The sequence below is a fragment of the Equus przewalskii genome, chromosome 3 (assembly GCF_037783145.1).
Source record: "Equus przewalskii isolate Varuska chromosome 3, EquPr2, whole genome shotgun sequence".
NCBI classification, from domain to species: domain Eukaryota; kingdom Metazoa; phylum Chordata; class Mammalia; order Perissodactyla; family Equidae; genus Equus; species Equus przewalskii.
The window spans coordinates 105,730,268-105,752,819 of NC_091833.1; the positions used below are offsets into that span (position 1 = coordinate 105,730,268).

At 36.0% G+C, this 22,552-nt stretch overlaps 1 protein-coding gene and 1 pseudogene across 3 annotated transcripts in view; both read right to left on the minus strand.

Moving 5' to 3' along the window:
* The window catches only part of NCAPG (non-SMC condensin I complex subunit G), a 38,876-nt gene extending 16,682 nt beyond the window's left edge, over window positions 1–22,194 (minus strand). Inside the window, exons 1-13 of one of the 3 annotated variants that reach the window (XM_070613102.1) lie at window positions 21,843–22,194; window positions 20,694–20,897; window positions 19,983–20,211; window positions 18,131–18,276; window positions 17,757–17,841; window positions 16,462–16,654; window positions 15,831–15,980; window positions 11,458–11,598; window positions 10,597–10,720; window positions 9,301–9,390; window positions 8,754–8,867; window positions 6,386–6,496; window positions 3,422–3,541 (exon numbers count right to left, since the gene is read on the minus strand). In XM_070613102.1, coding sequence (XP_070469203.1) covers window positions 3,422–3,541; window positions 6,386–6,496; window positions 8,754–8,867; window positions 9,301–9,390; window positions 10,597–10,720; window positions 11,458–11,598; window positions 15,831–15,980; window positions 16,462–16,654; window positions 17,757–17,841; window positions 18,131–18,276; window positions 19,983–20,211; window positions 20,694–20,897; window positions 21,843–21,953 — 1,818 coding nt within the window. In that variant the 5' untranslated portion in view covers window positions 21,954–22,194. Of the gene's footprint in view, window positions 1–3,421; window positions 3,542–6,385; window positions 6,497–8,753; window positions 8,934–9,300; window positions 9,391–10,596; window positions 10,721–11,457; window positions 11,599–15,830; window positions 15,981–16,461; window positions 16,655–17,756; window positions 17,842–18,130; window positions 18,277–19,982; window positions 20,212–20,693; window positions 20,898–21,263 lie in introns of all 3 variants that reach the window. The other 2 variants (XM_070613101.1, XM_070613103.1) reach the window with 2 other exon arrangements.
* LOC139082694 (U6 spliceosomal RNA) lies at window positions 12,088–12,188 on the minus strand (annotated as a pseudogene).
* Window positions 22,195–22,552: the final 358 nt, after the last annotated feature.

Sequence of the window (22,552 nt, forward strand, 5' to 3'; positions counted from 1 at the left end):
CCTCTATCAGAGTTCAAACTTGACTACAACAACACATAACTTTTTAGCAGCATTCACAATGGTATATAGGGCATCTTAAATGAATGTTTTACCTCATTTTTAAAGCCAAAAAGAACTACTTAATAAGCTAGACATAAATGAACCCTTCATTATCAAATGTTCTAGTAAGATTTTTCTTTCACTTAAAAAAAAAGTAATCACCAGAAGTCAAGCTAGCACTTCAAGACTCATCTTCTAGAAAGCCAGGAAAATGAAGTAGAGAACTTACTGTTTTAATTTCTTAGCTAAACCTCTTTGAAAATATAGGATTTCATTTCCTAGGCACCTATGAAGCCAATAAATTTCACAATAGTAAACAAAACTTCCTTTAGAATTACTAGCAGACTCACTGATACCAGTACTTGCTGGTGTAAAAAGCAACAACTCTCTATGACACATGGAGGGTTCATTCTACATCTTAGGGCAAAACCAGATGTATGGCCAAGCAGTATAAATGATTCATCCGGACGAAGTACCAAGATTTTTCCTCCAGTGTGTCTGAGAAAGAAACTTTACACCATTTTAAAGATAATACTGACATTCCAAGCTTCCAAAAGCATCTCACAACAGAAATTTTTCTTTAACACGGATGATAACTATCAACAAAGCAGCATCAGGAATTTCATCATTGCACATTAAATGAATTGATTCGATGCCATGTGCTCCAAAAAAGGAAATTAAAACAAAACTCAATGAAATTCCTGAGGATTGTCTTTTGACAAAAGTACGGTTTTAACTTTCTTCCTCTGATACAAGCCACAGCAGTTTGACTATTTCCAGAACACATGACTGTAAGTTCTCTCCAATTATACGCTTTTTTTCTTCGCAATGTCATATGCAACACTAAAGGACGATTCAAGATAAGGGTTTTGTTTTGGGGGAAAATTCAACTATTGAGTTTAGTCTCTTAAAATAATCTTTTCATGAAAATGATGATCCCTGTTGTCAGATGTTATTTTCAAGTTGAGCACCCCAAGCACTTTCATTTACCTGCTGGCAAGCAATTTGCATTAAAATTCCTTTCAGCTTTTTTATTCCATTACATTTGGTAATACCAGACCCTACATGAATCACACTGTCTTTTTACACAGGGATGTGAAGGGAGGTACATTTTCCAAGTTAAGCTAGGCCCCAATGTTAAAGACCAATGTCCAAAGGAGTTAAAAAGTCAAATGCATTCCACTGGCACACTAGATTCCATCCCCCCTTGTCTACTCAACAGCATTCTAGCAAGTGCCCTCTCTTTCCTATATTATCAATTTTTTCCTTTCAACTAGGTCATTCTCCTTAGTGTACAAACATGTTGTAATTTTATCCCTCCTAAAAATATTAAAACAAAATTTACAAATTGTTTTTACTCCATACCACTCTCTTGCTACCAACCCATTTCTCTGTTACTCCCAACAGAAAATAAAATCTTGAAACAGTAGTCTACAATGGTTGTCTCCAATTCCTCTCCCATAACTCTCTCTTCAGTCCACTCCAATAAGACTTTGCCTTTCATATAACTACTCTCATGAAAGTCACAACACTTGCCTACCTGCCAAAAATGGTGAATTATGAATCTTTATCAATGTCACCAGCAACGGACAGCTGGGTCACTCTAGCCTCTTTAAAACATCATCTTCACTTGCTTTCTAGGACATCACACTCTCCCCTTAATGTTTATTTCAACTTAGTCTTTATTGGTTCCTCTTTATCTCCCTGACCTTTAAATGTTGCTTCAGCCCTAGGGAACTACAAAGTTGAGATCTCTTTTCAGTCTACGCTTATTCCTCAGGTAACATCCAGGCTCTAGGCATTGGATACTATTAGGATAAAGACGTCCAGATTCATCTCCCCAGCCTGGACTTCTCTCCTATCTCCAAACTCATACATAAATACCTATTATTCACTTGTATCTCAAACTTCACACTTACCATGCCCAAAATTGAACTCCTTATCTCATCCATTTGCCATAAAACTTGTTCCTGTTTTCCCCACCACAGGAAATGGCAATTTCATCTTTCCAGTTATTCTGACAGAAATCCTTAGTTATCTTCAATTTCCTTCTCTCATATGCCACATCAGATTCATCAGCAAATTCTATAGACATTATCTACAAACTTAGATGACCACCACTTCTCATGACCCCACTAACCAAAACACTGGCCCAAGCCATCATCATCTCTTCCCTGGATTACTGCAATACCTTTCTTACAAGTATCCCTCCTTCCCTACTGGTACTCCTGCAGTTAATAACTAGGGATCTGCAAACGATGGCTCACGGGCCAAATCCAGTCTGCTGCCTGTTTGTGTACAGAGTCCAAGTTAAGAATAACTGTACATTATTAAATTGTTAAAAAGTAATATTTCACTACATGAGAAAGTTACATGAAATTCGAATTTCAGCGTGCATAAACAAAATTTTATTGAACTACAGCTACACTCAGTCATTCATAGACAATAACCTATGGCTGTTTTCACACTACCACAGCAGAGTTGTAGTTGAGAGACTATATGGCCTGCAAAGTCTAAAATATTTACTCTCTAGCCCTTACAGAAAAGGTTTGCTAACCTCTGGTCTATACCAACATTACAAATATACCCGGTAGATCATAACAATCCTCTACTCAAAATCCTCCAATTCCTCGCCATCCCATTCACTGTGAAGGCCGAGATCTTTACAGTCTGTAAGTCCCTGGAAGACAGAGACGTCCTGCAAACCCTTTCTCCTACTATTCTCCCCTTTGCTCAGTCTGCCCTAGCCACATGTTCTCCTACTCCTTGAACTTGTGAAGCAAAGTCCTACCTCAGGGCCCCTTCCCCTCCTCTTTCATCTCCTCGGAAACCCCTTACCCAGATATCTACATGATTCATTCTCTCACTTCCCTCTGGTATTGGTCCAAATTTCAACTTACCAGTGAGGTCTTTCCTGACCAAACAGCTCCCTCTCCTTATTCCCACTCCTTGTTCCCCTTCTCTGCTTTATTTTTTTCTGACATACTATATATTATTTATTTTTTCATTGTGTTTCCTCTTCTAAAATGTAAGCTCCACTAGGACAGCAACTTTTATCTTGTTTTGTTTTTAATTACCTGTCTTGTTTTGTTTTAAGCCTAGAATAATGCTGGGCATATAATGTGCACTCAATAAATATTTGCTATATGATTTTTAAAATACCTTAAATAATTGGTATTTCATCTTTTTTCTACAAAGAAATTTTAATAAGAAAGAAATCAAAAGATAAAAAAGATCAAGTGCCTAAAAGTCATCCATAATAATCATCTTCAACAATAAGCCCCAGAATAGATTAAATTTAGAGTATTAGCATTATCACCACAGATTCTGAATATTTATTTCAGGAACTACAATCAAGATTTTGTCACAAGATAAATCCTACCTGCAATAGTAACACAAAATGTTTACTTGCAAAATCCCGATTCTGTAGTCCACAGCATCCCAAGCATAAAACAGCCAGATTTCTTACTACAGGATGAACACTTATTATTCCAGGAAGAATCTAAAATGAATTAGAAATTAAAATAATTTTGACCAGTACAACAAATTTACAATAGTATAACAACATGGTCAAAAAAGGGGCCAGCCCAGTGGCATAGTGGTTAAGTTTCCACACTTTGCTTTGGCAGCCCAGGGTTCAGAGGTTCAGATCCCAGGCACGGACCTACACATCACTCATGAAGTCGTGCTTTGGCAGCATCCTACATACAAAATAGAGAAAGACTGCCACAAATTTTAGCTCAGTGACAATCTTCCTCAAGCAAAAAGAGGAAGATTGGCAACAGATGTTAGCTTAGGGTCAATCTTCTCCCCACCCACCCCCAACAAACAAAACAAAACCACATGGTTAAAATGATAGTGTCTGCATGATTTCATAGATCTACTTAATTTCCATATTGTTTAGTAACTCAAGTCAATTTTCAGTTTAAAAAAAGGTTAATATTAAGAGTGAAATTAAGAGTGAAATATAGTCTGATCATGAGATACCTCCCCTCCACCTTCTAAAACTGACTCAATGGCTTCCCTTCATAGGACAAAATAATACTCTTCATATGACATATAAAATACCTCATTGTGTACTCTTTCCGAGTATCATCTTATACCATGCTACCTCTTGCTCTCTGCTTATTCAACTGGTCTGACTTGGATGCCCTCCACTCAGTACTATCCAGTAGAAAAATAATGCAAGCCACGTCATCTTTAATTTTCTAGTAGCCACATTAAAGTAAAAAACAGGTAAAACTAATTTTAATATATTTTATTTTACTCAGTATAACCAAAATATTATCACTGCAACATGTAATCAATATTAAAAATTGAGATAATTTACTTTCTGTTGTTTGTACTGAGTCTTCGAAACCCAACATACTTATACACTTGTAGCACACCTCATTTTGGACTCGTTATTAATAGCCACAGGTTTGGGACCAGCCCAATAGCACAGCAGTTAAGTTCGCATGTTCTGCTTGTCGGCAGCCCTGGGTTCTCCGGTGTGGATCCCAGGTGCGGATCCCAGATGCAGACACAGCACCACTTGGCAAAAAGCCATGCTGTGGTAGGTGTCCCATGTATAAAGTAGAGGAAGATGGGCATGGATGTGGATGTTAGCTCAAGGCCAGTCTTCCTCAGCAAAAAGAGGAGGATTGGCAGTAGTTAGCTTAGGGCTAGTCTTCCTCAAAAAAAAAAAAGAAACAAAGAAAATAGCCACAAGTTTTTAATAGCCATATGTGGCTTAGTGGCTATTGTATTGGAGAAAGCAGGTCTAGAACATTCTTCCCTCTTTTCACATAGTCTACTCAAATATCAGATCAGGGTCACCTTCCATTAACAGATTAAATCCCGCTGTTATAAGTTCACATATGACCATATAGCTCTTTTTTATAACAATTATCACTAGCATAAGCTTCCACTTGTTTATTTGATTGATGTTCCCCTCACTTGACCAGTAGATCTAAGAGGGCAGTCTATATATGTTTTGTATACTCTATCCCTAGCATTCAATATATAGTAGATGTTCAACAAATATTTGTTCAATTAATAATTTATGATTTTTATTTAAAAATAGTAATTTCATAAAACTATTATAACCCTTGTGTCTAAATACCTTATTCATTTACATCCCTCTAGCCTCGTTCAATCTTTAGACATAAATTGTTATTACGTACTTATCACTATGACCATTCAACTTTGTGTTCTTCCTTCGCTCAACACTATCTTCTTCTACATCTTCATATTTCCTACTTCACTTGCATAATTATACCACAATTCACCATTCTTTTACAGTAGGACCAGACAAAGTACACAAGTAGAACTTTAAATCATCACTTTTCACTAAAGACACGTGCTTTACGAAAAATAAAACTAAATTCTAATGGTTTACTAGAATCTAGTTTTAATAAGAAGCTCTAGACTATTGTAAACAATATTTGGTCTTCTTTACTGCATTTAGAAACTCATGGCAATCCAAGGAACTAGATTTTAGATCACATTCATTGGCTGTTTTTGACTAATCCCAAGCAAAAGCAATTTTAAGAGACTCCTGGAAGAGCTTGGATACATTCCAAATTTGCTTTGGATGAGCAGCACTGTTAAAAATACTCTAGAGCTGCACTGTCTAATACTATAGCCACTAATCACATATGGCTACTGAACACTTGAAATGTGACTACTCCAGATTGAGATGTACTGTAAGACTTAGTATGAAGAACAGAATGTAAAATATCTCAATAGTTTTAATACTGAGTAAATGATGAAATTTTAATATTTAGGGTATATCAAATTAAATATATTAAAATTAATTTCACCTGTCTCTTTAATTTTTTAAATGTAGCTACTAGAAAATTTAGTTACATGTAGTTTGCATTATATTTCTATCAAACAATGTTATTCTAGAGTCTTGCAGTATTTACGTCCCTATGTTCAGTAAAATGGAGATTACCTATGAAGGGTTACTTTAGTAAAAAGTGTCCTTTAAATATATAGTAATAAACAAATTGCTCTCACAGGGCTCACAATGTAACCTTCTCATAGTCTTTCTATATAGCAAGATTCCAGTACTTAAATATTCCCAGCGTGTTTCAGTATTTCCTCTTACTATTCAAAGAATGAAGATATTCTGCATCTCTTTGCAGCATAATTTTTTCAAACTTTTTAAAGGAATAATTATAATTTGTATACCAGGTCATTTACATGCATTATCTTAATTTAACCCTCACAATATGAAGGAGGCACTATACATATATTTTTTTACCATTTGGTCATCATTGCATTCTTTGAACCACAAGGAATATATTATAAAATGAGGAAGGAGTGGGCTAAAATAAAGCCTCAAAAGCCACCAACATACCAAAGATTCAATGATGCCATTCATGGTTGCACCTATACCTGTTGAAGGGGACATCTGCTTCAACAGTTCATAGCACAAAATAAGACACTTCTGTAGTGTTTCAGCATCATTCTAAAATGAAACACAAAATATTCAGCATTAGTAAGAATATCTTCTGTCCATCCCTTAAATGTTTGCTTTCTCAGGGCTTTGTCTAAGGCATATTGTCTCTATACATAATCCCTGGGATATCTTATCCAGTCATACAACTCCATTTACTATCTATGAGCTAGCCCAGCTATTTTCTAAGTCTTCATACATACAACTGCTACAAGACATTTCCTCTTGTATGTTCCACAGGCTTCTCAAACTTAAAATGTCCAAAAGGGAACTAACTCATCATTACCCAAATCCCTCCTCCTCCTGCGCTATCTCCATAAATATCACTGCTATCTACCCAGCTGTCCAATCCAAAAGACCTAGGATACATTTTTGACTCACTCTTCTCCCTGCTACTAATTCCTAAACACTTCTCAAATCCATCACATCTTTCAATATTCACCATCATTACCTTTTTCAGGCTGCAATCATCTCAAGCATACATTACTTTAACAGTCTTCTCCCTAGCATGGCTGCCCAGGCTCTTATCATGTTGCAATCCATTCCCTGAATAACAGTGATCTTTCTAAGACATAAATCTCACCCTACCACTTAAAACCCCTTCACCATGATCCTTGGGTAAGGCATGAATTGTTAAATATTGCTTATACAAGGCCTTACGTGACCTGGCCCTTAATTTTCCCCCCAGATTAATCTCTAACCTTTCCCCCTCAACTCTCTAGTCATATGGACCTAAAGTTTTTAAAAACAACAGGCACTCTTTAACTTCTGGGACTTCACATATGTCATTCCACCTGCCTACAACATACCCTTAACAATTCATCGAGGACAACACAGAATGTATTAAAAGCACAAATCTAAAGCTACTTGGCTTGGGTTTGAATCCCGCCTCTACCATATACTATCTGTGTGACTTTGGGCAAGTTACTTACCCCTCATAAAATGAGAATAACACCAACCCTATAAGGTTATAGTGAGAATCACATGAACTCACACTTGTGACATGCTTGAAGCAGGGACTACCACAACAAAAGCATTTCTGTAACTGTTAGCTTATATTATTATTTTTATTCAAATCTCAAGTTAAAACATTTCTTCCTCTGGGGAAGTCAACAACACCCTACCTGGGTTAGATGCCTTTCCATAAAACCCATAGACTTCCCTGACCATGACATTCATTATGCCATGCTGTAATTGTAATGTAATATTTTATACCCCTTAAATAGAACAAACGAACACATAAATGATCAAAGCAAGTCAGTTAAACAGACGATACTAATCATGATAGATCACCTTGGTTAATATTTTCCTAATATTACCTGCAATAATCTCATTTCAGTTTATATTTTCATTTTTCACTTTAAATTTGCTCCTCAAATTTAAAAGCCTACAATGATTTACAGACTTCATCAAACGAAAGAAATAAGCTACTAGCTATGAAAATAAAATTCAGGCATACTCATGGGAAGGTGGAGTGTGGAGTGAGGATATCTGTGGCTGGAGGGCTCAAGGACCTAACTTACAAAACACTCCTGTATAGTCAACTCGTCCCTATCCAGCATTCTCTCTGGCAATACTCTAATCAGCACTTTCAAAACCAAAAGGACAACAATAAATGATGTCTACTACAAAAGGCAAGATTCTAAAAGACCTCCTGAATTAAAGATTTAAATACAGTAATTGATACCATTCTATCTTACGTTAAGACTAGTTTACCAAATACAACTAAGTTAAAAGAAATACTGCTGAAACTAAGCTTTAAATGTTGCTAGATATATGTTTAGTATTTCATTTAAAATAGCAAACCTACTTAACTTTAAAAAGAATATGTGTATAATGGTATGGTTACCATAGAAATTCTTTTCTAAGCAGCAGAAAGGTCACAAGTCTTCCACAAATAAGCGAAAGATGGACAAATGGATGCATTTTCCTTGTCTAAACCATTCAAGACAAAAAACAAAACAAAACAGAAGGAAACCATTGAAAAGCAAGTTTCCTTGGCAAGGAAGAAAAACCTCAGATTCCAGGGATTAGCATGACAAGGGAGCAAACAAAGTCCTAGCTACAATAATTAAACTTAATTAAGGCCTTTAAAAGTCCAAAATAGAAAGGAACAAGAGGAAAAAGATTTTCATATTAATTCATGGTACTGTTAAAAATCCCTCCAAAGTGAATATACTATGGCAGCTTTCTGAGTTAAGAAAGAAAACAAGGCTTAGTTGAGATGATTAATAACAGCTGAAATTTAGTATGAAAAAGTTATCAATACCTTCTCTACGTGGACTTCTTTAATTTCAAGTTGCTCTGTCTCTTTCAAGAGGTTTATTTTGGCATCTTCTAATGCTTTTATTTCTTCTTTTAACTCTGATGCTTGATTAAAATCCTGTAAGGCAATGCAATTTTCCAAAGCTCCTTTTGCCTCAATAAGTTTAACTTTTATTTCAGCCATCTAAGGAAAGATATAAATTCAGTGCGAAAACTGACCAAACAAAAACTATTAATACGAAAATCTGTAACAAACTGAAGAGTATTATGTAACATCTCAAGGACCCAGAAGTTAAGCAGTCAGGCACACACACACACACATATATATATATATATATATATATATACAAAGTTGTAGTCTTCCTGAAACAGAGATCGGCAAATCTTTCAGACTGACACAATCTGGTAATGTTTTAAAGACTCTCACAGTTTAATAGTTCATCAATAATTTGACTTTGTGAGAACAATTTTGAAATATACAGCAAGAGAAAATAAAAAACTTGCACAAATACATTATACTCAAGCATTTCTTTAATTTAGAAGAGATTTACCTTGAGTTCTTTCTTTCTTACATCAGCTGGATCATTATTAACACCAACAGTAACAATGGGCATCCGAATCTCTGAGATAATTTCTGTAACCTGATAAGTGAAGGTATAATTCAGAGTACATGCATTAATATATGCTCTATATGAGAAAATGACATCAAACTGCTACATAAAACTCGTAGTATCCACAATCTCTTGAATAGAGAGGTTACTTTTATACAAGTAAAAATGGCACACATTCTAATTGTTAGACAATTTTAGAAAAAATGACCAAACAATACATCTGACTAAAATCTCTGATTACAGGAAGGTAAATAGGCACACAGACATTGAAGATAAATTCTCTCTCATACAGTGCTTGAAAACACAGAAAAAATGAATATAGTGTCTAATCTTAGGCACCATAACACTAAAATTCTGTACCTCAAATCCTCAACTCCCTTGTTAATCTCTACAGGAGATTAATATAGGAAAATAGAACACTCTTTTATTCCTCCTTTGGATACACAATGTGTAAACAATGACAGCATAACTAAAGACTTTCCTTTCAGAGCCACTGGGACATTGCAGTTGGCCAGTTCAGGAAAAGGCTGCATCCCAAATGAAGGTACTCAAGCAAATGCTGGATAACAACTAACTGGGAATGTTGTAGAAGAGATTTATGCATAAGTATGTATGTACAAGGAGGCGTTGAAAAAAAAACAACTTTTGAATTAACTTGCAACTCTGAGATTCTATGAGTTTATGAAAAGCAATGATACAGATCTGTCTTTTTTGGCTACCCCACAGAAAATAACACTTGGAAATAGTAATATTATAATAATATTTATTTCTGTATTTACCAAGCTCTTTATGAATATTATTTCATTAAACAAGGAAAGGTAAGTTTTATTGTTATTCTTATCTTGCAGACAAGTAAAAAGGCTGAATTGAACAACTTGCCCAAAGTCACAAAGCCAGGAAGTGTCAGAGAGGATTTCAACACAGTTACGTATAACTTGAGACAGCTCCCAAACACTCTAGTGGCCAATACCCACATGTCACCTCTTCTCTAACCTGGTCTCTTTCAAAATGATTCAATACAATGATAGGTATGCTAACAGAAGGAAGAGGATTTTTTAAATGTGTGTGTTTGAGAGATATTTAGATTTAAGAAGAGTAAAAGCTTGATAGACAAAACTAAAAGAAAAGGCAATTAAAGACAAGTAAAGCAAAAGGTACTGAAAAGAAAATAAGACAATCCTCAATGTCATTGACCAAAACCTCTTAACTTTATCAACATTGAAGAAGACTACTTACAATTTCTGTTCTCTTATTATCATCTATAATGATATGGAGCAGTCTCTCAACAAGAAAAGAAATTAGGGATATCGGAGTTGTGGGTAGAGTAAGAATCTCCTGTAAAATAGCCAGCAGTCGTTTCCTGCATTCAAAGAGAACTATTTTAATTTCAATCTGAGAGTAGAAACACATTTTTTTTACATCCTTTTTTTTTCTTTTTATTCAGATGATAGTATACAACCTTGTGAAATTTCAGTTGTACATTACTGTTTGTCAATCGTGCTGTAGGTGCACCACTTCACTATTTGTGCCCACCCCCATACCCCTCCTTTCCCCCGGTAACAACTAATCTGTAGAAACACATTTTATCTCTAACACGTCACCTATTCTGCAGACTTAATTACAATTGTCACAGTTCTTTTTATATTTACCACTATAGGTATAAAAATAGATGTACAGACTTTAGGTCAAAAATTCATGTTCTGCCAAAAAAACAATTTTTATAAATTACCCTACAATATTTCATAAATCAACATGATGAAATGACAAAATACCAGAAGTGAATCAAATCTTTTAGATAGTATTACTAGTCCTCTCTGTAATAAATACAAATAGAGATTTCTAAGCAAATACCTGCAATTTTATTAATTTCTTCTGAAGAAACTGAATTAGGAACTCATATTTCTATATATAAACAGAAAGAGAGAGAGAGAGAGACAGGTTGTATTTCCTCTCATAAATTACATACATAAAAAGAGAAAACCTTTATAGCACTTTAGAGAGCTAGGTTAAATATATTTAATCATATTATAACAAGACAAATTTCAATATAGGAAATTAGAAGAGCAAATTAGAACAAGGGTTAACGCTTAGACATACCTTCCTCCTTCTTCACTGGTATCCAAAGACTTGATAATTAGAATCAATTGTTGACCTATGAACTCTTTTGTCATCAAATTTCCAATATAGGAAAAATCACCTCTCTGTTCATCATTAACAACTGGAATGCTCTGAATATAACTAAAATAAGCAGAATTAATAAAATGTAGAATCTGTTGAGAACATTAAACAATTCCCCCATTAGGTCAGAAAAGGGTCTTTTTCAGTTCATATTAGTCGAAATATATGGATTTTTATACTATGTTATATTAATTTGTTCTAGAGTAAATTCTATGCTATTGTCATGAACTTTCACAAACAAACTTATTGGCTTGAATCAAAAGAATCTGGAAAACGTATTTTCGTTAAAGATTCAACTTTCCTAGGGGAAATTTTCAAAAGGTACATATTTATGTCTCTCAAATTGGTAACTAATTATTTCAACATCACTAGTTTCTCAATTATAAAGGTCTAAATCCTTTCTCCAAAAACCCAATTCTTCAGAAAGACCTAGTCTTCCCTCATCGTCCCTAATTAGCAATTATCCTTTTGTTTAAAAGAACAGTGGTAGTAATAATAACAGCAATTACACAAGAAATCCATTAATACAATGACCTTTTAAAAAATCAGAAAAATATAGATAACTTCATGAATTTGTATTATCCTTGCTTAGGGGCCCTACTAATCTCTGTATGGTTCTTATTTTAATATAGATGCTATTAAACAAGCACCTCCACTACCCTTTTATTCTTACTCTGACTGCCCAAATTAAATCTTTTATAATCCTCACCTAGATAATATTCAATAGCCTACAAGAAGGTCTCTCTTTGTGTGAAGCAAAAAAGCCACTTAAAAGCAGAATTAAGAGTTTAAACTTAGACAACTAGGTTGGAAGTAGTATGAAAAACAACAATCCTGATGAAAAATTATCATTTTTAAAATGTGAACAAAAGCCAAATTATAGAAAATACAGAATTATATATGATGAATAAATTGACTTGTCTTATGAAATGATAACCAAGAGTAAATAAAAGCTCCTAAATTTCTGGCCATGAGATTAGGACCTTCAAGGGCATCAGCTGCCCTTTAGGTTCTACCAGGAAACTAGAACAAAAAACTAGAAGAAAAACTACAAAACTGATAATTATCAAAATCAATAGACTGATTTCTGACATGATAAAAAACTTTTACTCATCTTTGAATCCCTCCCTACTTCTCCACCCCAGCTTTAGCACAACACATAGCATCAAGACTGAAGGCATGTTTTAAAATAAATTCAGGGCCAGTCCCAGTGGCCTAGTGGTTAAGTTTGGCACACTCCACTTCAGCAGCCAGGTTTGGTTCCTGGGTGCAGACCTATGCCACTCATCAGTGGCCATGCTGTGGTAGCAACTCACATATAAAAAGAGGAAGCTTGGCAACAGATCTTAGCTCAGGGAGATTCTTCTTCAGCAAAAAAATAATAAAAAATAAATTCAAAGAGTAGTTGTTTCATTAATAGATTACAAATCCTGACCTGCATAAATACAACTTAAAACAAACCCATCAGTTTTAATTACCACATCATCTCTTTTTAACCATTTTAAAAGATATTTATTATAATGAAGAGACCATTCAAGAAAGCCTTTTTTAAAGCTCTCTGCAAGAATTTATATTTAAGGTAGCTTTCTAAAAATTGTATTAGTGTCCCTTTTTCTTACTCGAATTTGATAAGCTTCATTTAATATCCCTGATTTCTCTCTTTATGCGAATACCTCAGTTTAACAGGAAATTCTTTCATATCAGAGTTCTGAGTCACTAACTCTTCCTGCTACAAAACACGTGAAAATATATTTCTGAGATTATCAGGCAACAATTTTTCCATTTAATTTCGTTTCTGTATCTGAGTAAACCAATCCTATCTAGTGATCTTAAGTATTCTTTCAATAATAATTAAAATATGATTTTTAAAGTTTTCCTCTTTATAAGTGAAAAAACAAGTTGATTAAAGTCACTTATTTCAAAACTCACAGATTGTGACAAAGGAAACATAAGAGAGCCAGAGGAACCAAGCACTTTACATGTCATTTCTCAGTGACTAAGAATTAACCAATCTGTGAAGCAGTCCTTGTAAGGATCCCACTCTATGTTATTTAAATATTTAACATTTCCTCATATTTTCTTGTATTTCCCTATCTCCTAGAAGCATTTATTACTTTTGTATTAATACATATTATTAAACTTGCATCAAATTCATTCCTTTTGGAAACATTTCAACATGCCCTAAACAGTATTATAATGAATACTCTAATTAAATGTTAAAGCCTGAAATAATCACTATTAAAACACTTAGGGGGCTGGCCCCATGGCCTAGTGGTTGAGTTTGGCACGCTCCACTTTGGCAGGTTCAGATCCTAGGCACAGACCTATACCACCTGCCAGCCATGCTGTGGCAGCAACCCACATATAAAATAGAGAAAGACTGACACAGATGTTAGCTCAGGGCTAATCTTCCTCAGCAAAAAAACAAAACAAAACAAACAAAAATAACATTTAGTAGATTCACACGTTTTTCATGATGTTACCATGAGCTCAAGCTATAAGTTTTCATATTGGCTCAAATTTAAGATATTTATCCTGAATTCAATATGTTGCATACAAAATTCAAATGCATTCATAGCTTTGCTCCTTAACTTATATGTGGGATCATTATAAGAAAAAACAGAATACTGTATTTCATACAAAAAGAATTCAGGCCCAAAATTCATATTACATGGAAAAAATGTTTCAAAAAAGCATCAAAAGCATAAAGTTAAAAATGTATACCCCAGTATCTATAAAAATATACATAACCTTTGACTTAGCAATTCCACTTCTGGGAATTAACCCCACAAAATCCCACATGTACATAAAATGCAGAAGAAAGTTTAACACACCTTTATCAGTGAAAACTGGAAAAACCTTAAATGTCCATCAACAGAGGAGTAAATTAGATATTATCACCATGCTATGGTATAAGCTATTACTGAGACTATGATAGATTTATATGCACCAACATACAATGACCTCAGATATAAGTAGTTGGAAAAAACCCAAAACAATATGTATAACATGTCATATTTTTTTTAAAAATTTATGCATTTAATATCTGTATATGTAGTGAAAGAGGGTTGGAAGTCCACACTCCAAACTGTCTAGCTGTTAACTCTAAAGAGATCAATGGGATTGAGAAATTAGATAAGAGGAAATTCCAGTTTTATTCTAAAATCCCACATTTTTATTCTATATACTTCCGTATTTGAATTTTAACAAGAATGCATTCATGTTTTACTTGTGCAATTTTAAAGTGAAATGAGTTAGAAATTAGAATAACTGAAATAATTTAAAGGTATATTTTGAAAAAGCTTCAAAAAACAAAAAGCCAAATAGTAACCGGTTTTGTTGTTGTTGTTGTTGTTTGCTAAGGAAGATTCACCCTAATATTTGTGCCAAACTTCCTCTATTTTGTATGTGGGTTGCTGCCACAGCATGGCCAATGATAAGTGGTACAGGTCAGCACCCGGGAACCGAACCCAGGCCACCAAAGTGGAGTGTGCAGAACTAACCATTAGGCCTCAGGGCTGGCCAGTAACAGTTTCAAGTAACAGTAAAACTGGCCGCAAAGGTCCTACCCTGTCAAGTTGGAAAACTATGGCCCATGAATCAGGTCTGGCCTACTGGTTGTTTTTGTAGATTGCAAGCTAACATTTTTACATTTTTACAGCATATATTTTATATATATAAAAAGTTTTATTATTAATTATATATGTTATATATATAATTATATACAAAATTACATATATATAATTTACCATTTAAATATATATGTACGTAAAATATATATATGTATGTGAAAATATACACAAGAAAAATACACGAAATTCCAATTTTAATATCCATTAAAGTCACTAAAAGTTTTATCGGAAAACAGTCATATTCATTCATTACATATCGTCTTTGGCTGCTTCTGCACTACCACAGGAGTGTTAAGTCATTGTGACAGAAACAGTATGACCACACACTCTCAAATATTTACTATCTGACACTTAGGAAAAGTTTGCCAACCAATTTCAAAGAGTAACATATCATCATTACCAACTTTATGGAGAAATGTTCATATCTTAACAGTTTTAAGGAAATGTCCCCTACACATACTGACCTTGCTCTTTCAGTATACTGACCCCCCACGGGATATTCTTTAGAAAGACACAATATGCATACCCATTTATCCCTGGCTGTTCCAAAAAATGGTTTTTAATGTATTCCCAATCAAGCATGACTTTGAGGGAGGGAGCTGGGAGATTGACATAATACAACAACACAAGTATGGTCCAAACCAAAGGAAAAAATTTTACCTTGATAAATACTCAGCATATACTACAGGCTCTGGCAAAATCTGCTCTAAAAATTCTTCACCTTCATCTCCTTTTGATTTCAAATATTCACAAAGGACACGCCAGTACAAAGCAATTTCAGGAGTTAATGTTTCCAATGAAATCAATTTCCTTCATTTAAAAGGGAGAGAATTAAAAGAAAGCAAGATCTTAATATTAAGTTAAAGATTTGAACTGAGTAGAAAAATGGAAATAAGTAGACAATTTATAACCACCATCCTTTTAATTGCAAAGTCATTAACTTATCCACACAAAAAATGAAAATATTTAGACCAAAAGAAAAAAAAAAAGAATCAGATGAGCAAACATACAATAGGGACACATGTTGTTGGACTTTCCACGGTAGGTTAATGCGAAAATAAAAGTAACAAAATGGAAAAAAAATAAATGCAGCTAAAGTAGTCTCTGATAAAGTAGTGAGTTCTTACACAAGGAGAAAAAAACGTGAAAAAAAGACATCCACCAGAGTAAACAAAACTAAAGAGGAGTAGATAAAAAGTATTGATACAATCTAAAGCAATGGGAGAAGGGATTAATTTTAATTGAAGAAGTTCATCAGTATCACATTCCAAATAATGAATACTGTATATACCTGCCATCATTATTTTTACAGATTTCTGCCAGTTCACTAAGAGGAGTCACCGAAAACAAGGCATTGAGAACAGAGATGGCCACTTCAGAAGAATTTTCCACATCCAACCGATGAAGCAACTCTAATATATTTCCTTCAGTGAAACGTAACCAGCCTTGGAGAAGATGCTTCTGCATTGCTTGTTTCACAGCATCTGTTAAGTTATTTGAAACAGGTGAACAGAGGCTCCCTCTAGCTTCCATTTCCTGTATTTCGTCTGTTTTAATTAACTTCTATCCATCAGTTGTCAACATAAAGTCGATATTTACAATAATAATGGGAAGAGACTAAGAGGCAGAACAAAGCATGCTAAAGAAAAAATAAAAGTACAGTGATATTGCAAAAGTCACTATGATGTTCACTTCCAAATAAAAATGGAAAAGGTCAGAATCAAATACCAACCACTATCACATCCTACAAAAATAGCTACATTCCTTCTCCCCTGGGTTCACTGGGTCTCAGGTGTTAATCCAGACTATATAATACTCATTATTTCACTTGTTACCTGACTCGATCTATTACTATATAATACTCATTATTTCACTTGTTACCTGACTTGATCTATTACTATATAATACTCATTATTTCACTTGTTGCCTGACTTCATCTATTACTCATGATTGCTATTTGCAATAGTGAATCACAGAAGCATGGATCTCTGAACAAATCTTATTCTTAGTTCTTAAAGTTATCCTAGTCATTAATCCTCTGACAATTAATGTTTCCAAACTCAAGGTTCTTGCTACTGCAAAATTAAGCCATCTTAGCCTTCCCCTGGGGATTGGAAATTTAAAATATATCACTCCTGTAAGCAGATTCTCTGGTTTTAACAGAGAAAAAGAAAACAAAAACAAACCTATGAAAATTATACTGGTCTGATCATTCCCAATTGCTGTTCCTGATACAGAACACATTAACAACAAGATACACACAAAGAGGATAGATAGCATTTTCTTTAAAGGAGAAGAGAGGGCTGAAAAAGGGATCTTGCCCTACTTCTGATTTAAATTAGCTCTATAGCCTTAAACTGTAGTTTCTCCAAGTGTAAAACACAGGAAAATTGAAACAAACTCTGCTCCTTCTAAGTACCAAGATCTTTAACCTTAGGAAATGTTTTCCATACAATACACCAAAATAAACATCGACAGACTGTGGGAATGATAGGCTTACCTGACCTACTTTAGGACACTTGTTTCCTAAACCTTTAAAGTCTGACCTCAAAATCGACTAGTTTTGTATATAAAGATATGTCTTACCTGATCTGTCATTAAAACCTTGTTGAAGGAGCATTACTCTCTGAGCAATAGACATAGCTCTCATATGAACCTTTTCAGCTAAAACCTTAAAGAGATAATAATAAAAAGATGGTCACTAAACTCAACATACCTTATATATTTCACAACTAGTTAATACCTCCTTCATCTAAGAAAATTACCCAGAAATCTCCAAAAAGATTAATAGCTGGTAACACATTTAATACAATAAGATTCTACCAAAATTACCTATACTCTCCATCCGTAAAAATTTCAATTGAAGAAATCATAATTATGTGCCAAATATTTTTTAAAAGTATTTTAAGAATATGGCTTCTTGTAAGAATATACCTACACAAGACAGTGGACTTATTTACCTGATAAGCCAGCTTTCTGACAGCCTCTTTCACATCCTTGGTGCGCCCTACAATTTTTGGCAAAGTCTTTGCTGATGGCGTAATACACGATAACACTGCCCGCCTAACTTCTGGATTTGAATCATTTTCAATCAAAGTAGCATATGCTAAAAATAGAGCAATACATTTTAGTACACTAAATATTATTTAACGACAGCCATAAGATAGCCCATATTTTGATATTTAATAATGTACCTGAAATAATAAAGACAGCATTTTTTTAGTTTTACATATTTAATTTTAGCTGAAGATTTTTTTTTACCAACTTCCCTTAAAAATGACAGAATGAGAAATTAGCCAACGGACTGGGCATGTAGGCTGAAACTAAAAACAAATAGCCCTAAAGATCATGGAAAATCCATCAAGATTACGTCTTCGTTATTCTTCAGGATTTAGAAGAAAGTCTAGTGCAGCAGATAGTTTATTTTAAACTGATAGCGCTTTATAAAGGGTTCATTATTTTGATTTTTAATGAGTTCTATAAAGAAATAACTTCTAGTTTTACTCATTAAAACAAAACCCATTTTCTGTATTTAAATATGTATTCACCTCTACTTCTCAAATATTCCCCAGCTTTATAATCAAGTATGTGTTGACTACTAAATGTGTATGTTTTATACAATATTATGTGTATCATTTAACACCAAAAAATATCAACTACCATCAGTTATCAAAACTGATTATAAAGCTAGTAACAGGGACAAACAGAAAAATGAAACAGATAACTGCCTGAAATACACGTAGGCATATATAGAAAAGTGGAAGGCATGTATGGAAAAATGTGCTGATAATTTTGGCATCAGGAATCTCTTTTGAACAAAAGACATCCAAAAGAGAGTGAAACAATAAGCCATTTAAAGTAGGAAGAAATCTAAAATTCATATAACCCAAAGTTTTCATTTCAGAATATATAAAGAATTCCAATATATCACTAAGACAAACCAACAGAAAAATGGGCAGAACACTTTAACAGGCACTATATAGAAGAAATATAATTGGCTGCTAAACATAGGAAAAGATGCATAACGATGACATATATCATATACATAACCCGATTAACAAAAAGTTAAAAATCTGACAGTACAGAACACTGGAGAGGACATGCATCAATGAACACTTTCATGCACTATTAGTGGGAATGTTAACTGGTAAATTGTTTTGTAGAACACTTGTTCCACTTGTACCTTATCTAAGAAAGCTGAATGCGCACATATCCCAAGAAGGCCACCCCTAGGTAAATACCCTAGGAAAACTTTAACCTGTGCACCAGAAGTCTGTATAAGAAAGCTCATAAGAAAAACACTTTTTAAAGAGCAAAATAATGGAAACAACTAGAAGGTCCATCAATATTAGAAATAATAAACTGTGTTACATTCATACAACAGAATGCAATACAACAGTAAGTAAATATATCAACATGGATGAATGTTACAATTAGAAATAATGTTGAGAGCACAGAAAAATATACTATGATCCATATAGCATACAAAATGATAGGCAAAATTTAACATTATTTAGCGATACTCACATGTCGTTAATTGTTTAAACATAGAATAATTAACCCAAAATTCAGGATAATGGTTAACTCTGAGGGATAGTGATGTATGTAATTTGAATAGGATGTAAGATAGAGCATCTTCAGTACCTTGAAACCTATTTTTTTAAGTTAGATGGTGGCTACTTGGGTATTTTTTTAATAATATATATATAAAACCTATACTTCCATATATATATAATTCATAATAAAAAATTTGTCTAATGAGAACTTAACAAAGTCAAGGAGACTGAAAAAGGATTAGGGAGCTACACATACCATTAACCACTGGGCATTCATCATCTTTGGGATCCTGAAGTCGTGAAAGAGCAAGAACTGCCTGTATCCTCACATTTGGAATTTTATCTTTCAATCTAATAAGCATGGCTTCATTAATTTTATCAAACAAATCATCATCAATCTGGGCATTTTCTGGCATACTTCCCAAAAGCTTGTTTATGAGCTGGCACACTCTAAATCTAACCGCATTGCTGTTTGCTTCATGAGACTGAAACAGAAACAAATCAAAATGTATTCAGTCACATATCACTACTAAATAACCACATACCATTTGAATTCTATATGTTTAGCATTCAAGAAGTTACAACAGTAATTCATTCCTTGCAGAGAAACCATAATGCTACCTTGGCCCATATGAATACTAAACACACACAGTCCAGTCAGAAGTATTTGCTAAATTACGAGAGCACATTCCTCTTTGTTGGAACTTCTCTTCCAAAACAGAGAACTCATTTAAAACAAATGTGAGAACTGTTTAGAGAAGACACTAAATATTTAATGCTGGAGTTATTTTAAAAATCCACCTTTTAATCTTCATGACAGTTCTAATATTTCCTATAAAAGGGGGACGTTCACAGACGTTCTCAAATACCAGGTATTTCATTCTCTAAAATACACAAACTTCCAAACCCCTTTTAATATAGTACAATTTTCTACAATACTTCCCCAAAGTTCTAGTTTTCATAATACCTTTAATAGAAAAGTAAATAGGTAATTTAAAAGGCCACCATCTTCCTCTTCCTCATCATCTTCCGTCTCTGATTGGTGAAACGAAGTAACAAACTTCGCTGCAAATTCTATCACCCTCTCCACAGCTGGTTCTCGTTTGTAGATCACCATCGCATATTTAAGGTAATGAACGAACTCCTCATGAAAAACTATTTTATTACCCACCTGAAAGACAAAAGAAACGCTTCGCAAACTGCACGGATAAAATCCTCTTTTCCCAGCATTACCCTAAGACTGCTGAAAGCACTAGCCGTAAACGGCCAAGCTAAAATCATTCTTTAGGAAACTCTCAATTATACAAACCATCAAAGGGGACGTAAATTGGCACGAATTTCTCTCCAGGGAAATGTACTTTTCCCAGGGAGAAAACAAACGTGAATTTGGACAATGAAAAGATTCCTTTGGTGCTTTGTTTCTTCTTTTCAATACCCTTGAATTCTCGATACGCCTTGGTACCGGTTTAAATATGCTTCACAAACAGCCCAAAATCAACAGCGGCTTTTACATTTTACCATATTTAGCCTTACTTACACATCAATTTCCTCTCGACATAACTTCACATCGTATCTCATATCCTCGAGCCCTCTTATATTGGCTTACAATTTTTCTTGGACTTCAAAATCATTTATTTTCCCGAAATTCATTGTCTTTTCACAGCTACACCACCCCCGCGCCCGCCAACCAACCAGTCCTGACACGCCCAGGGAGAGCCGGGTGCTAAGGACGCAGCCGTTCGTCGGTGGTCTGATTCAGCGTCCTAACGGCGGGGCGAGGGGAGAACCATCTGACTGGCGGTCGGCGGTGACCCGGGGACCACGACGACCGCGTCCGGAAGCCCCCCTCGGCGGACACTCGGAGCCCGGCGCTCGGAAACCTTCCCTTCCCCGTTCACCGCCCGATAAAGGATGAACGGTCCGCGCCGGCGGCCGCTGGGATGAAGGGGTGCCCGGGCGACCTCGGCGAGTCCCCAGGCCTCTCCTCCGCTGAACCGGGTCGGGAGGGTTAAGGAGGTTGGAGTCGCGGCGCGCCGAGTCCAGAGGGTCACGGGCGGCCCTGGGGGAGGCTGGCGGGGGCGGCGGGGAGCCGGGGCCGCGGGCCGGCTGCGCTTACCAGGCCGTAGGTGCGGCTCAGCGCCCTCACCAGCTTCGCCTGGTTCTGGTGCGGCTGCTGCGCCAGCTGAAAGGCCTCCTTAATCGGCAGCAGCCTCTTCTCCACCCCCATGGCGCCGGGACCCCGCGGGCACGAGCCCCGTCCGCGTGCGGCCGCCGCAGCCGGACCCACCACCGGCCGAGTCTCCACAGAACCGCCTCAGCCTCCTATCAGCCGGCCGCTGGGCGCCCAGGGCGCGGTTACCGCCCCAGCGTTCAAAAATCTCCCGCGGGCGAAGGAAACACCGCGAGACTGCCGTGGGAGCGCCGTGAGGCCAGAGCGGGAAGAGACGGGTCCACCCACCTCAAGCCCCGCCGTTTGGGCGCATGCGCCTGGGGTGTATCCAGCCTTCGTCTGGGTGGGAAGGGGCGTTTCCAAGAGGAGGGACCGCGGGCTCGCCCGAAAGTGGTGTGAGCAGGGAGGGCGAGCGGAGCGGCGGTGCGACTGTTGGGACAGAGCTGGTGGCGCTAGGCCTAGGTGGGTCTTGCGGCTGGGCGTGAGGCGCGAAAGAAGACAGGATCCTCCATGGGTGAGAACAGGGAGTCTGGTGAGGGGAACAGTCCCTGCTCCGGCTGAAGGGGAGCAGGGATCCCGGGAGGAGGGGCTCCTTGGAGATCCCTCGAGAGGGGGAAGATGGGGCGTGCTGGAGGGCTGCCAGCGGCCCGGCTTCT